General features: G+C 42.1%; 1 protein-coding gene across 4 annotated transcripts in view; it reads left to right on the top strand.

Annotated features, from left to right (window-relative positions):
- Positions 1-16,035, top strand: part of mical1 (microtubule associated monooxygenase, calponin and LIM domain containing 1) — a 98,306-nt gene that overhangs the window by 66,749 nt on the left and 15,522 nt on the right. For all 4 annotated transcript variants that reach the window (XM_060937365.1, XM_060937364.1, XM_060937363.1 and 1 more), the window contains exons 18-21: positions 842-1,724; positions 9,444-9,556; positions 9,810-9,917; positions 12,853-12,946. In XM_060937365.1, coding sequence (XP_060793348.1) covers positions 842-1,724; positions 9,444-9,556; positions 9,810-9,917; positions 12,853-12,946 — 1,198 coding nt within the window. The remainder of the gene's footprint in view (positions 1-841; positions 1,725-9,443; positions 9,557-9,809; positions 9,918-12,852; positions 12,947-16,035) is intronic.

The raw sequence follows: 16,035 nt of genomic DNA, 5'->3' as shown, positions 1-16,035 counted from the left end.
CTGGGTTGTATTTCTGCACGCTCGGGTTGTATTTTGCTGATGATCGTGTAACGTGGTGCTGCAGGGAGAGAAAACATAAGCCTGTGTGTGTGTGTGTGTGTGTGTGTGTGTGTGTGTGTGAAGTGCTGTAAAGTCCCTATTGCCTGTGGGATCGTATTCTAGGTGTTTTTATCACAAGACTTTTCAGTACTAAAGCAGTATTATGCTTAGTTTACAAAACATGTCTTGTTTATCAGCTTAATGCAACGTCCCTTTCATTTCTCAGGAATGGGTTTTGAAATGGAGTATATAATCATAATTAATTAGAGCTGGTGCAATACCAGTTTTCCCTTTCTGATACCAGGACTGAAACCTGGAGTATCAGTCTGTACTGGGCATGTAGTAATATCATGTGACAATAAATCACGATACACATCCATGACTATTTGAATCAATGAAATAATCACAATTTTTTTTTTTATCATCAGGCTGTGTAATTGCTTAGTTTTTCCTTGCTGTTGATTTGATTAGACAGCAGGGTGTGTAATAACGTACAATGCATGTGACGTCACTATAGGCGTAAGTAACACAGCTCTAATGCCACAAACACGGATCTACCCATCCTAGATATCAGATCAGTGCCATATCTAATCATAATCATAATGATACTTGCATTTTCACTGAGATGAGATGTAGCTGGTTCAGTCTCCAGGCTTCTCAGTAGAGGAACAAGGTCTCCAGTCTGAACAGCTCACTCGTCCAGTTAAAACTGATTGCACCTCTTGTTGTTCTGGATAAGAGTGTATGATAAATGGCTCCTTGTCAATGTAAGTGCAGTATAATTTTTTTCCCATCCATACAGGATGGAAAGAGGACACAGGGCAGTCATAATGAGCAGAGTGAGGATCAGACCGGGAAAAATGAAGGGAGCGTGTTAAATGTGACTCCTGTGATGTGTCGCTCTGTAAAAAGAAAAGGCTCCTATAAAATATCTATCGATCCAGACTGTGATGAAACCACAGAGTCCAGCACGTTCACACAGCATGAGGACCAGCTGGTACTGAGTGGTGCCAAAGGCACCAATAAGCCTGGCATACCTACAGAATTGGGTCCGGTAAGCCAGGCACAGTCACAGGACAATGATGTCCAAAAAGGTGAGGAGTCTTCCTGTCCTGTCACCGTTCCAGTGCCAGCGCCACGTAGTTCTCGAGTGCCCATCCCGAAACCCCGCACCGTCCACAACATAGTGTACCCACCCACTGAAACCGAGGAGAACCAAGGTCCAGATCTCACTACCTCCATATCAGTGCCAGTAACCGTTCCTGAAGATGATGAGGCATCTCAAACTCCTGCTCAGACAGAAAGTGGCCAAAAAATGGCGAGCGACTCCAAATCCAAGCTATCACTTAAGAAGCTCCAGTTGACAGCCGAGGAAAAAACACAGCTGATGGACTTTACGTTCAGTCAGGACTCAGACTCGGAGACACCGGCGTCCTCGTCGTCTACGTCCTCATCATCCAGGCCACAGGACGGAGGAGGAGCCGAGGAGGAGGGCTACTCGAGCGGGGGAGCGTCGTGGGGCCACGTTCGACAGAAAAAATTTCGCCGGGGTTTGAGAAGGAAAGAGGAGGTACAGCGTGAATATCAACATCAACAGGGCAGAATCCGATCCAAGTTCTCACCCTGGAACCTGTCTTCACCACGGCTGCGGCACCGCTTTAGTGTGCTACGGAACCATCCTTCAGGTACAGACACATTTACAGTTTATTCTCATAGCAAGTGATTTAGCACAGTTTGGTTTAGGTTCTCACCCCCACCATACATACTGTAAAATAGATCTATATATTACAACCCTAGATATACCATCACCCAGAGATGATCGTCATGGCCGATGTTCAGAGGTGCTTTGGAATCGAAGATCTTTTAGTTCATCAGGGAACAATATCTCATAACTGTACTCGAAGCTAATCCAGTGTTAATTAAAACGTGTAATTAATTAGAAATATGTTCTAGTGCTTAGCGACGCACCATCATCTCTTCCACAGTCTGTGAAAGCCACTAAAATAAGACATTTAACAGCACAGCACTAACTGCAGTAAAAGGAGTAAATGAACTCTTGAACATGGACTGGAAAGTTTCACTTTTGTCCATTATTTTTTCCTTTACTCTACAGTGCGATGTAAAAAGTGTACACACCCTGTTAAAATTATCGGTTTTTCTGATGTAAAAAAAAATGAGACAAGGATAAATAATTTCAAAACTTTTCCCACCTTTAATGTGACCTATAACCTGTACAATTCAATTGAAAAACAAACAAAGCTGTTAGGGGGGGAAAAAAATAAAAGTACAATAAGCTGGTTGCATAAGTATGCACACCCTTAATCCCAATACTTTTGTTGAAGCACCTTTTGGTTTAATTACAGCATTCAGTCTTTTTGGGTTCACACCTGCCATCAGTTAAAATGACTCTAATTAACCCCAAATAAAGTTCAGACATTCACTCAGTTGCCTCCTCCAGCAAAAGCCAGAGTTCACCGAGAGCTTACAAAGCATCAAAGGGATCTCACTGTTGAAAGGTATCAGTCAGGAGAAGGGTGCAAAAACATTTCCACGGCATTAGATATACCATGGAGCACAGTGAAGACCGTCATCAAGAAGTGGAGAAAATATGGGACAACAGTGTCATTACCGAGAACTGGACGTCCCTCCAAAATTGATGACAAGACGAACACTGGTCAGGGAGGCTGCCGAGAGGCCTACAGCAACACTGAAGGAGCTGCAGGAATTTCTGGCAAGTACTGGTTGTGTACTACATGTGACGACAATCTCCCGTATTCTCCATATGTCTGGACTATGGGGTCGGGTCAAAGAAAAATATCCGGGCCCAGCTAAATTTTATTTTAAAAAATAAATAAATAAATAAATCAACTCTCTCAAAAGCATGTGGGAAAATGTGTTCTGGTCTGATGAAACCAAGGTTGAACTTTTTGGCCACAATTCCAAAAGATATGTTTGGTGCAAAAACAACACTGCGCATCACCAAAAGAACACCATACCCACGATGAAGCATGGTGGTGGCAGCATCATGTTTTGGGGTTGTTTTTCTTCAGCTGGAACAGGGGCTTTAGTCAAGGTGGAGGGAATTATGAACAGTTCTAAATACCAGTCAGTTTTGGCCCAAAACCTTCAGGTGTCTCCTAGAAAGCTGAAGATGAATAGGAAGTTCATCTTTCAGCATGACAATGACCCCAAAAAAGTTTTTGGAACGGCCCCGCCAGAGCCCAGACCTAAATCCAATTGAAAATCTGTGGGGTGACCTGAAGAGGGCTGTGCACAAGAGATGCCCTCGCAATCTGACAGATTTGGAACGTTTTTGCAAGGAAGAGTGGGCAAATATTGCCAAGTCTAGATGTGGCAGGTTGATGGACTCCAACCCCAAAAGACTGAATGCTGTAATTAAATCAAAAGGTGCTTCAACAAAGTATTAGTTTAAGGGTGTGCACACTTATGCAACCAGCTTATTGTACATTTTTATTATTTTTCCCCCCTAACAGATTTGTTTGTTTTTCAATTGAATTGTACAAGTTATAGGTCACATTAAAGGTGGGAAAAATTTAGAAATTACTTAGTGTTTTTGTTTTTTTGATTGTGCAACTTGTATCTGAAGTGCAAAGTGTTTATACAGTCTCAGAATATTGTATGTTCGTGGTGTTTGGGGAAAATCTGATCTCGGAATTTTTGTTCTATCTGTCTTGAAAGACACCCATTTATTTTGCAGCACACGTGGTGTATCTTTTCCCTCACGTCTGGAAGCAAACGAGTAAATTTGCTAACAAAAATTAGTCAGTGCAGCTGTTGGGTGACAAACGTCCTTACCTTTCCTCATGTGTTCGTAGACTACGTTTCTTAATGTTCGCACGGAAATTTATTACCAACTGAACAAGTGCAGCAGTAAACACGCAAAAACGAGCCGAAATAGATAGGGATTCGCCTAATGAAGCACAAGGTATCAGAAAGTAAATTTTATTACAAAGTCAGGTGTACAATGGCGAGTAATACAGTATATGTTTTTATTTTATAAATATTTTTTAAAATTGATAAATGTTTGCACTCGTAGGCAAAACACTTTATGCATGAATGCAAACAATTTTCGTGAGCACAGAACTGAGATATTGCTAGTAGTCTAATGGGTGAGTCGTTACATGTTAGAGATCAAATTTTCCTGTGCTTAGCCACGTAGGGTGACATGACGCTGCGTTCGACATGGCATGAACTGCACTACGTTCAGACTGCAACCTGAAACGACCCATATCCGATTTGTTGTGAAATCCGATTTTTTTGTTAGGCCGTTCACATTACCAATTATATGAGACTTGTATGCGATCTCCAATATGAACGGAAAACGACCCAAAAGTGTCCCGCATGCGCAAATTGACACGTAATAAGCACATCGTGTGCTGTGTGTGTGAGTGAGAGTGTCTCTGTGTGAGAGAGAGAGAGAGAGTGTGTGTGAGAGTGAGTGGGGCCGTGGCAGCAACCTCCGTTGAAAGATTGATTAATTGATTGATTGAAGTGCGCATGCTCTCTACATAAACACTGTCTAGTGCAGACATCCCAAGTCTCCCGGAAGTTCCAGGAGTCTCCCGCATATTGATAGCATCTCCCTGATGCCCGCAAATTGGAGAATATCCCCCGGAATCTAGAGCAAGTGAGCAAGCGCGTGCACGCGAAACATTAATGTCTGCATCGCGCATATGACGGAGTGCGAGAGAGACTGTGTGTGCGCCTGTTCATGTAGCGCATTGTCATTGTTGTTGTTTTCCACCAAAGAGGCGGGATTAGCCAACGCAGAATAGTGATGTTTGTCTCTTGTTGATGACGTGTAGGTCGCATGAATGCGACCTGTCCGGTCAGACTGCAGTCACATGTGAAAATAACGGATATGAATCGGAATTAGGACCACATATCCAAGCGGCCTGGGTCGCATGTGAAAAAATCGGATCCGTGTCGTTCAGATTGTCAATAACAAATCGGATACAGGTCGCATATGGGCAAAAAAATCGGATATGGGTCGTTTCAGGGTGCAGTCTGAATGTAGTCCTAGGCTACGTTCACACTGCAGGCTGAAGTGACTCAAATCTGATCTTTTCGCCCATATGTGACCTGTATCCGATCTTTTATTGACAATATGAACGACACATATCCGATTTTTTCAAATCCGACCCAGGCCGTTTGGATATGTGGTCCTAATTCCGATTCCTATCCGCTCTTTTCGTATGCGACTTCAGTCTGAACCGCCAGGTCGCATTCATCCGACTTGCACGTCATCAACAAGCCACAAACGTCACTATTCTGCGCTGAAGTAGGCGGCGGGTCTCTCAAAAAAAGTTACAACAACATGGCGCATAATCACGGGCGCAGATAGAGGGGGGGGGACTCGTCCCACCCAGATTTAAATTCACCTCGCTCGGTCCCCCCCACTTATAGGGAGGAAAAAACGGCTATGCTGTCTTTCTTTGCATAAGGCAAACCTCACGGAAAAATCAAAAGACTAATTACCATTCGGTTTATTGAGGTGCACAGCAGTGTATACATAGTTGCAACAACTCCCATAAAACAAAACAAAGACTGATATTCGGTTGGTTGAGCTGCGCAGACTGCACAGGTTGCGAGCTCGAGCTTGGTTGCTATGGTAACCCACAACGAGTTTGACAGGCATATCGGGGTTGGTTTGCTGGCAGCTTTGTCCCCCCCCAGTTCAAAAAACGTATCTGCGCCCCTGCGCATGACATCAATGCGAGGGACGCTTCGGGCTGTGAAGGTTCTGAATCTTCTCAATGGAAGGACGCAGAGGTTAGGGAGCTGATTTCCATTTGGGGGGATGCAGCTATTCAAGCTAGATTGGATGGGTCATACCGCAACCAGGCGGTTTTACTTCCGTAAACACTGGCCATGCTCACTGCGTGTGACGTCGTCGTATCCTGCAATGCGCATGCGGAACACTTTTAGGTCGCTTTTCGTTCATACTGAGGATCACATACAAGTCGCATATATTTGTTAATGTGAACGACCTCACAAAAAAATCGGATTTCACAAAAAAATCGGAATTGAGCATTAAGCCTTGCAGTGTGAACGTAGCGCTAGTGACATCAACAGAAGCTAAAAGGTAAACACCTTTACACCGTTGGATTCGGACTCCTCAGTAATTGACTACGCCAATCCAAACAGGCTAATCCGTCTCACTAAAATAGTACGTGGTGTTATTCGCAGCAGTAGTCCGGGGTGGACTTACTAAGGCTTTCAGTGTGGCATTGTTGGTATCTGCAGTGGGAAGTGGTGCTTGGAAAATGTAGTTTGGTACATCATGATGCATGGTCTGAAATGTTCAGGAACTTCGGGGCGAGTGAGTTAGTTTACAAGTCTAGCCCAAATTCTGTGACGGCACTATTACGATTTAGCAAAAGGATCATGTGGTTTTGTCTGTTGTCTCAAATCAGAAGCCTTATACGAGTGTTTCTGTGAATACTGTGAAATTTGTATCCCAGAGCCATCTCTAGGCCTATGTAATGTGGCGAGATCTAAAACCTGTACATACAGCTAGAACTCCCTGGGGCCTACTGCGAAAACATTCAGCAGACCTCTCTGACATTTCTTAGCTGTTGGAAAAAATTGAAATAAGTGTGAAAATGGCCAGCTTGGCTTGTCCCACCTGCAACCTTGATTTGAACTGTTATTTCTCCACTGAAAGCCAGCAGACAAGATTACCCTCTGTACATGCCATGGATACGAGTGTGTTTTAAAGCCTCGGTCACAACCGGCCGTACGTGCTCCTATGGCCAGTCTACGTGCAAAAAACGCAAGAAACACACGGAGGGCGCGCGTGAAATGCACGGAGGGTGCGCGTGTGACGTGCTGATTTTCGAGCCGCAGACCGGCCGCAGAGGTTCTTTGTCATGTCAAACAAATTCTACGGGCGCTTACGTTTTTTTCAGGTTGCAAGACAAACTTACGGCCAACGTGCGTCTTTCTCCACGAACAAAAAAAAACGCAGCGATTTGGGAAACGCCAAAAATCGCACGGCCAAAAAATCGTACGTCCGGTTGTGACCTAGGCTTAAAGAAAATACAACTAAACTTGATGCAGCTTTTCATCACTTCGACTGCAGCTCAGCTAAAGTAGGTGTCCCACAAACTTGCGGTCAACTATGTGACGGTGCTGAATTCAGTCCCAGCGTTGCAATGGTTACTCGGATACAAGGTTCGCCTGCCTCATGTTATCTGGCAGGGAGGGCATCAGAACATCTCATACACACGATCGATCGTGTCTACTGCTTTTGGTCTGGTTTTTTTTTGGTGTGGAGTTGAGTGTGTAAAAATTGAAGCGTACCTTTTTAACATGTCAACTATGTGATGGTGATTTACATCTACATGATTAACTGTGGTAAGTAGTCCATATGATGAAACGGTGGCAGTCCATTCCCTTCACGCACATGACCCTGGGCGATAACGGGTTGATAGCAATGGACATGGCATGCCAGAAAGCCCAAAATTTGTCAACTACGTGACGTCTAATTTAAAGTAGATTTAGCATTGCTAATGCTGCTGGATACGGCAGTGCAGGTTCCAATTCCACCAAGAATGTCTGCTGATGAAGACAAATTCTAGAAAACAAGCCATTTGATTTTGACTTTAAAGGAAGGGGCGCATTTAAAAAGTAACAGGCCGAGCTTGGTTATTATTAGCTTAAATATTTTGACTACATTTAGTCCCAAATTAAGATTAAAAAGTTACAGGTTAGTATTTTGGGGCGGCACGGTGGTGTAGTGGTTAGCGCTGTCGCCTCACAGCAAGAAGGTCCTGGGTTCGAGCCCCGGGGCCGGCGAGGGCCTTTCTGTGCGGAGTTTGCATGTTCTCCCCGTGTCCGCGTGGGTTTCCTCCGGGTGCTCCGGTTTCCCCCACAGTCCAAAGACATGCAGGTTAGGTTAACTGGTGACTCTAAATTGACCGTAGGTGTGAATGGTTGTCTGTGTCTACGTGTCGGCCCTGTGATGACCTGGCGACTTGTCCAGGGTGTACCCCGCCTTTCGCCCGTAGTCAGCTGGGATAGGCTCCAGCTTGCCTGCGACCCTGTAGAAGGATAAAGCGGCTAGAGATAATGAGAGATGATGAGGTTAGTATTTTCTGTCGTTTATTTAAAAAAAAATACTTAAAGGAGAACTGAAGGCAATTTTTTTAATCATCAAAATTCTATTTATCTCATTTTATTAACTATAAGAGTGCATTTTTGACAGCTATTTTGTCACTGCTATAGCAAGTTATGAGTGTTTTGAAATATGCAATGTAATAGATCAGTCCATATGTCAAAGCAATGGCCGTAAACGAGATTCGTTGAGACCTGTGCGAGACGACATAGGACGGAAGTAAAAACGTACAGCAGAAATCAAAGTGACCAACATCTGCCAACGTTGTCAAAAGACGCACACGCCCTCTTTCGAATGCTGACGTAATCAAGCCGGAAGTTTTGTTGGTTTTGATAGCAATCAGGAAAGTTTGAGAAAAAGTAGGCAGTAATCGTCATTTAAACTCGTTTTTGTTCAATATTTTGTTTGGAAAACCGTTTTCAAAATGGCGGCACTGACACCTGGCTGATGCTTCACGTTTCGAAGTCTCGCACAAGTCTCGTGAAGATCGCGCGGATAAGCGACGCCTGCCGTGGACCAAACGAACTCAATTCAACATGGCTAAAAACCGAATAGGCAGATAAGTATAATATTTAATTGACAATACGAGTCACGATATAAGGTTACTAAAACCGAAAACGTAATTGAATAACACGTTAATTAAGAAATAAAGCAAGTTTAAAAACGACTTCAGTTCCCCTTTAAAGATTACAGCCACCAGGATTATATCACAGGACTAGATAGTAGCTGGTCTATCTCTCATAGTTGACATCTCACAAAATGATGTATCTGACTACGGAAAAATATAAAAGCATTTGAGCACGGCTCTGTTGTGTACCTTTCACTTAAGATGTGGTACTATCATTTGGCAGTATTTATACCAAAACCCGACTAAAGCCTCGGTCACAACCGGCCGTACGTGCTCCTACGGCCGGTCTGCGTGCAAGAAACGCACGGAGGGCGCGCGTGTGATGTGCTGATTTTCGAGCCGTAGACTGGCCGCAGACCGGCCGCAGAGGTTCTTTGTCATGTCAAACAAACTCTACGGGCGCTTACGTTTTTTTCAGGTTGCAAGACAAACTTGCGGCCAACATGCGTCTTTCTCCACGAACAAAAAAAACGCAGCGATTTGGGGAAACGCCAAAAATCGCACGTCCGGTTGTCTTCATTTTTACCAAGTTGCCCACCTCAAATTTCTCAGTATTCACAGAAACACTTGTAAATCTCTAGGACTGAATTCTGTGGCCTAAATTTCCAGCTGATGTTTGTTTTGCTTCATTACTAGCACTGAGTCAGGCAGATTCAGAGGATGAGGTTGACTGCGGTGATGAAGATGATGATGATGATGACAACGAGAATGAAGAGGATCTTACTCTGGAGCATTTTATGGATGGCCAGGTTAGACGCTGGAAAATAATTAGTAGTCGTGTGCTTGTCCCACTCAGCAGGTGCTGGACTAGAGATTTGCCCTTGAGGAAAGAACACGCACTTATGATGTGTGCATTTAAGCATATTTAAGGTTTTGTTTTCTCCCAAAGTGGAACGATGCTCCTGTTCAAACATCAGCTGAACATAGCATATGATTTTAAAAAAATGTAGTTCTTATGCTTGATTTTGTGGCTGAATGTGTTAACTTGCTTTATTTGTTCAGGCTGTACCACTGAACCTGTCTAAATCAGAGAAACAGGACCTGATGAAGATGAGGACTCTGGAGCGAAGGGCGAAGATGAGTGAACTTCAGCGCTTGCGTCAAGCTCAGGTGAGAAACACAGTGGCAGGCCAGGCACTTTAGATCTAGGCCTTGCCAATAACGGAACAGTTTTGAAAGTATGGCTTTTTATAACCTCCACTAATGGAAAACAAAATGGACCATGAGTGTGGAGGAACACAAGGCAGCTAGTGGACCACAGCCAGAAAGACGACTGCTTTCCGTTTAGTTGTGCAGACTCCACTGACCAAAAAAAAAATACACATTTTTTTGGCACTCCTTTCAAAAATTAAGTAAAATTGCTTCTCTGACACAAAAATGATGCAAAAGTTCACATTTTGTACAACAAGAGAAACTCCTCTCATTCATTATTTCTCTATCTCTCTCTTTCGCTTGTCAAACACACACCTGCTCCACAGAGAGGTTTGTCTAGGAGATATCACCATGGAATCATTTCTACATATCTGCCAAGATATCCACTGACAATCGCTCTGATTACATCATATTACCAGACCTGACCACCTTGCACAGTTTACACAAAAACAAGTTATGACTCAAAAATACAAATAATATTAATAGTGATGATGATTAGAAGGTGATTATGTGCCCTGTTGGTTTTCATGTGCTGGTCACTGAAACTGGGTTTGAGCAGCAGATAATGAAAACTCCACCATTTAGACAATAAATAGTAAAAGGATTAGATCAAAAATGTACTTGCCACTGCCAACAATCAGTTCCCGACTTCACTGCTATTATTATTATTATTATTACTACACCCGTCCTGACTCTCTGTTTAAATCTGAAAGAGGAAATGCGCATTTTCAATTGTTTATTGGAATTTCTTTAAATGTTAAATCATGAGGGGTAAGTCAGTATTGCACAATCCTCGTAAAGTACCACTGATAAAGTGGTGCTTTATTACGGAGCTTTTTTTTCCCCTTTCCTTAGTAGTTAACCCAACGTCTGGGTTCATTACCTCTTCCAGGTATTTGAATTTTTTTTAATATATTTGATTGTATTTTGACACTCCTTTTACAACCCCGATTCCAAAAAAGTTGGGACAAAGTACAAATTGTAAATAAAAACGGAATGCAATGATATGGAAGTTTCAAAATTCCATATTTTATTCAGAATAGAACACAGATGACATATCAAATGTTTAAACTGAGAAAATGTATCATTTAAAGAGAAAAATTAGGTGATTTTTTTAATTTTATGACAACAACACATCTCAAAAAAGTTGGGACAAGGCCATGTTTACCACTGTGAGACATCCCCTTTTCTCTTTACAACAGTCTGTAAACGTCTGGGGACTGAGGAGACAAGGTGCTCAAGTTTAGGGATAGGAATGTTAACTCATTCTTGTCTAATGTAGGATTCTAGTTGCTCAACTGTCTTAGGTCTTTTTTGTCGTATCTTCAGTTTTATGATACGCCAAATGTTTTCTATGGGTGAAAGATCTGGACTGCAGGCTGGCCAGTTCAGTACCCGGACCCTTCTTCTACGCAGCCATGATGCTGTAATTGATGCAGTATGTGGTTTGGCATTGTCATGTTGGAAAATGCAAGGTCTTCCCTGAAAGAGACGTCGTCTGGATGGGAGCATATGTTGCTCTAGAACCTGGATATACCTTTCAGCATTGATGGTGTCTTTCCAGATGTGTAAGCTGCCCATGCCACACGCACTAATGCAACCCCATACCATCAGAGATGCAGGCTTCTGAACTGAGCGCTGATAACAACTTGGGTCGTCCTTCTCCTCTTTAGTCCGAATGACACGGCGTCCCTGATTTCCATAAAGAACTTCACATTTTGATTCGTCTGACCACAGAACAGTTTTCCACTTTGCCACAGTCCATTTTAAATGAGCCTTGGCCCAGAGAAGACGGCTGCGCTTCTGGATCATGTTTAGATACGGCTTCTTCTTTGAACTATAGAGTTTTAGCTGGCAACGGCGGATGGCACGGTGAATTGTGTTCACAGATAATGTTCTCTGGAAATATTCCTGAGCCCATTTTGTGATTTCCAATACAGAAGCATGCCTGTATGTGATGCAGTGCCGTCTAAGGGCCCGAAGATCACGGGCACCCAGTATGGTTTTCCAGCCTTGACCCTTACGCACAGAGATTCTTCCAGATTCTCTGAATCTTTTGATGATATTATGCACTGTAGATGATGATATGTTCAAACTCTGTGCAATTTTACACTGTCGAACTCCTTTCTGATATTGCTCCACTATTTGTCGGCGCAGAATTAGGGGGATTGGTGATCCTCTTCCCATCTTTACTTCTGAGAGACGCTGCCACTCCAAGATGCTCTTTTTGTGCCCAGTCATGTTAATGACCTATTGCCAATTGACCTAATGAGTTGCAATTTGGTCCTCCAGCTGTTCCTTTTTTGTACCTTTAACTTTTCCAGCCTCTTATTGCCCTGTCCCAACTTTTTTGAGATGTGTTGCTGTCATGAAATTTCAAATGAGCCAATATTTGGCATGAAATTTCAAAATGTCTCACTTTCGACATTTGATATGTTGTCTATGTTCTATTGTGAATACAATATCAGTTTTTGAGATTTGTAAATTATTGCATTCCATTTTTATTTACAATTTGTACTTTGTCCCAACTTTTTTGGAATTGGGGTTGTATTATAATACAGTTTTGTTTTGTTTTGTTTTTTTCCTCTGTAAACTAAGATTAGATTTGTGCTGTACCAGTATGCAATATCTGGGCTTATACTAATGTGCGTGAAAATGTTGCCCTACTTACGCCTTCTCGCCCCTGCATTGCGATGGTCCTCACTTTATATGCAGCAAAAACAGACTCTAGTTAAGCAGCCTTTATATGCCATGCCATGATGTACTGAACCGTCAAAACAAACCCAAGTAAAAGTGCAAAATCATTCCTATTCAGTCTCACATTGGACTGTTGTGTAATATTGTATAATATCCAGTGTGATCATCCTCCTGGTGTGTCATGTATGATCTGTAGTCTATCCAGAGGAGGCTGGAGGAGATTGAGGTGACCTTTAAAGATCTGGAGGAGAAGGGAGTGGTGTTGGAGAGATCCCTCAGAAGACAGGCTGGTATGTCGCTTCATCTTTGAAGACATTCTTCACCTACACACTGTTCAGCTACTGATGGATATTTAGGAGGAAACTTTGCAAATTATAACCTTTAAGGATGGATCAATTGTTTAAATGTTCTCAGAGAAACTGAGTTGCGAGAATGCTTCCAGAGTGAAGAAATCTGCTGACTTGTGTGCAAAACTTAGCCAGACACCAAAAAAGCAACAGGACAAAGGATGTTGCAAGGGATTAGCGGCAGGCTGCCAGATTGCTCCGTTGAGTGTACTTGTCAATGTTGATTTTAAAAGTAACTAAGTAAATCACATCGGGAAATGAATACTGTCTGAGTGAAAAATACTGTGGTGAGCGTGTGTGGAAGAAAAGTCTGGGGACAGAAATCTTAGTTTCTCGGTCATTAGTGTGTGCTACTTGCTCTTGATAGCACTGGCTTGACCGCTTTATTAGCATTCACTAACACTACTGATGAACGCTACACTGGCTGGAAGGCAACTTCACTGCTGTACTGATGGTGCCGTCTCGCAGTTAAGCTAGCGTTGGTTTTCGAGGAGGCCTAGGGCGATTTTAAATTTTTGGTCCGTCTCACTAGAAATTTAAATCTGATTGGTTAATTCATCTGTCACTTCCTACATAAACATACACTGCCATGGCCTTCTGTCCTGGCAGTGAAGTCCAAACCAATGAGTGAACCAGCTCTAAAATCTTCTCAGCCTAGAGACAACAAACAAAAAAATGTCATTGGATAAGCAAATTTGATAGAAAATGAGGCTGAATTAGAAGAGAATAATTATAATGAAATTATGAAAACAAAGAATGAAAGAAATTAAATGTACAGTGGATATAAAAAGTGTACACACCCTGTTAAAATTATCGGTTTTTCTGATGTTAAAAAAAATGAGACCACAATAAATAATTTCAAAACTTTTCCTACCTTTAATGTGACCTATAACCTGTACAATTCAACTGAAAAATAAACAAATCTGTTCAGGGGGGAAAACACACACACACACACACACACACAAAAAAAAAAAAACATACAATAAGCTGGTTGCATAAGTGTGCACACCCTTAAACTAATACTTTGTTGAAGCACCTTTTGATTTAATTACAGCATTCAGTCTTTTTGGGTTCACACCTTCCATCAGTCAAAATGACTCTAATTAACCCCAAATAAAGTTCAGACATTCACTCAGTTGCATCCTGCAGCAAAAGCCAGGGTTCACAGAGAGCTTACAAAGCATCAAAGGGATCTCATTGTTGAAAGGTATCAGTCAGGAGAAGGGGACAAAAACATTTCCACGGCATTAGACATACCATGGAGCACAGTGAAGACCGTCATCAAGAAGTGGAGAAAATATGGGACAACAGTGACGTTACCGAGAACTGGACGTCCCTCCAAAATTGATGAAAAGACAAGACGAACACTGGTCAGGGAGGCTGCCGAGAGGCCTACAGCAACACTGAAGGAGCTGCAGGAATTTCTGGCAAGTACTGGTTGTGTACTACATGTGACGACAATCTCCCGTATTCTCCATATGTCTGGACTATGGGGTAAGGTCAAAGAAAAACATCCAGGCCTGGCTAAATTTTGCAAAAAAAAAAAATCAACTATCCCAAAACTATGTGGGAAAACGTGTTCTGGTCTGATGAAACCAAGGTTGAACTTTTTGGCCACAATTCCAAAAGGTATGTTTGGTGCAAAAACAACACTGCGCATCACCAAAAGAACACCATACCCACGGTGAAGCATGGTGGTGGCAGCATCATGTTTTGGGGTTGTTTTTCTTCAGCTGGAACAGGGGCTTTAGTCAAGGTGGATGGAATTATGAACAGTTCTAAAAACCAGTCAAATTTGGCCCAAAAACCTTCAGGTGTCTGCTAGGAAGATGAAGAGGAATTTCATCTTTCAGCATAATGACCCCAAAAAAGTTTTGGAACGGCCCAGCCAGAGCCCAGACCTAAATCCAATTGAAAATCTGTAGGGTGACCTGAAGAGGGCTGTGCACAAGAGATGCCCTCGCAATCTGACAGATTTGGAGCACTTTTGCAAGGAAGAGTGGGCAAATATTGCCAAGTCTAGATGTGGCAGGCTGATGGACTCCGACCCAGAAGACTGAATGCTGTAATTAAATCAAAAGGTGCTTCAACAAAGTATTAGTTTAAGGGTGTGCACACTTATGCAACCAGCTTATTGTACATTTCTCCTCCCCAACAGATCTGTTTGTTTTTCAATTGAATTGTACAGGTTATAGGTCACATTAAAGGTGGGAAAAGTTTTTGAAATTATTTATCGTGGTCTTTTTTTTTTAACATCAGAAAAACCGATCATTTTAATGGGGTGTGTATACTTCTTATATCCACTGTAACATTTGAAATGCTGGTATGTTTGGGCCTTCTCTGAAGGACTAGAAGACTCTGACTGTTCCCCTCTGGTATTCTGTATGTGTACAGTGTTGTGCTGTAAGCATGTGGTATACAGTTTAACATAATGTTTAATAATAATAATATTTTTTTATTTTTTTTTAATAATAATAAACAAATTGCACTAGATTTGCATTTCCTTAAAGAAATACTAGTGCTTGCAAACCAAAAAAAAATAAGATTCTAGATGGATGAATGAGTGGATAGATAAATACTGAGAGAGCGAGCGAGACAGCTGCAGCAGTAACAGTCAACTGTTGACCAACAGTTATAGAATATTAAATCATGAAGATTCAACCATTTGTATTGATATTGGAGAGAGAGGGAGAGAGACATTATGGAGTTTACAGAGAAAGAAATTAGATTTTATAATGGGAAGGTCATAAAGACATAAAGCTAGATGAACAGATAGGGAGTGAGTGAGAAAGAAATCAAGAAATTAAATAGAAGAGAAAGATAGATAAGATGAACTGAAACTAATGGGAAGAAAACCGAGGGATTGGGGGCAGAAAGCAGGAGTGATAGAGGTACGAAAAAAAAAGATGGAGTGCTTTGTAGTGTTGCCCGGAACATGTCTAAGTCTGGAAGTATTATTTTGAACATTCACTATATGGGAGCAGTTTGAGAAATTTCCCATTCAGAGTCTATGGGGAAATAAAATGGACAGA

This window comes from Neoarius graeffei, chromosome 13, assembly GCF_027579695.1.
Source record: "Neoarius graeffei isolate fNeoGra1 chromosome 13, fNeoGra1.pri, whole genome shotgun sequence".
NCBI classification, from domain to species: Eukaryota; Metazoa; Chordata; class Actinopteri; order Siluriformes; family Ariidae; genus Neoarius; species Neoarius graeffei.
This window is presented reverse-complemented; position numbering and strand designations above follow the sequence as displayed.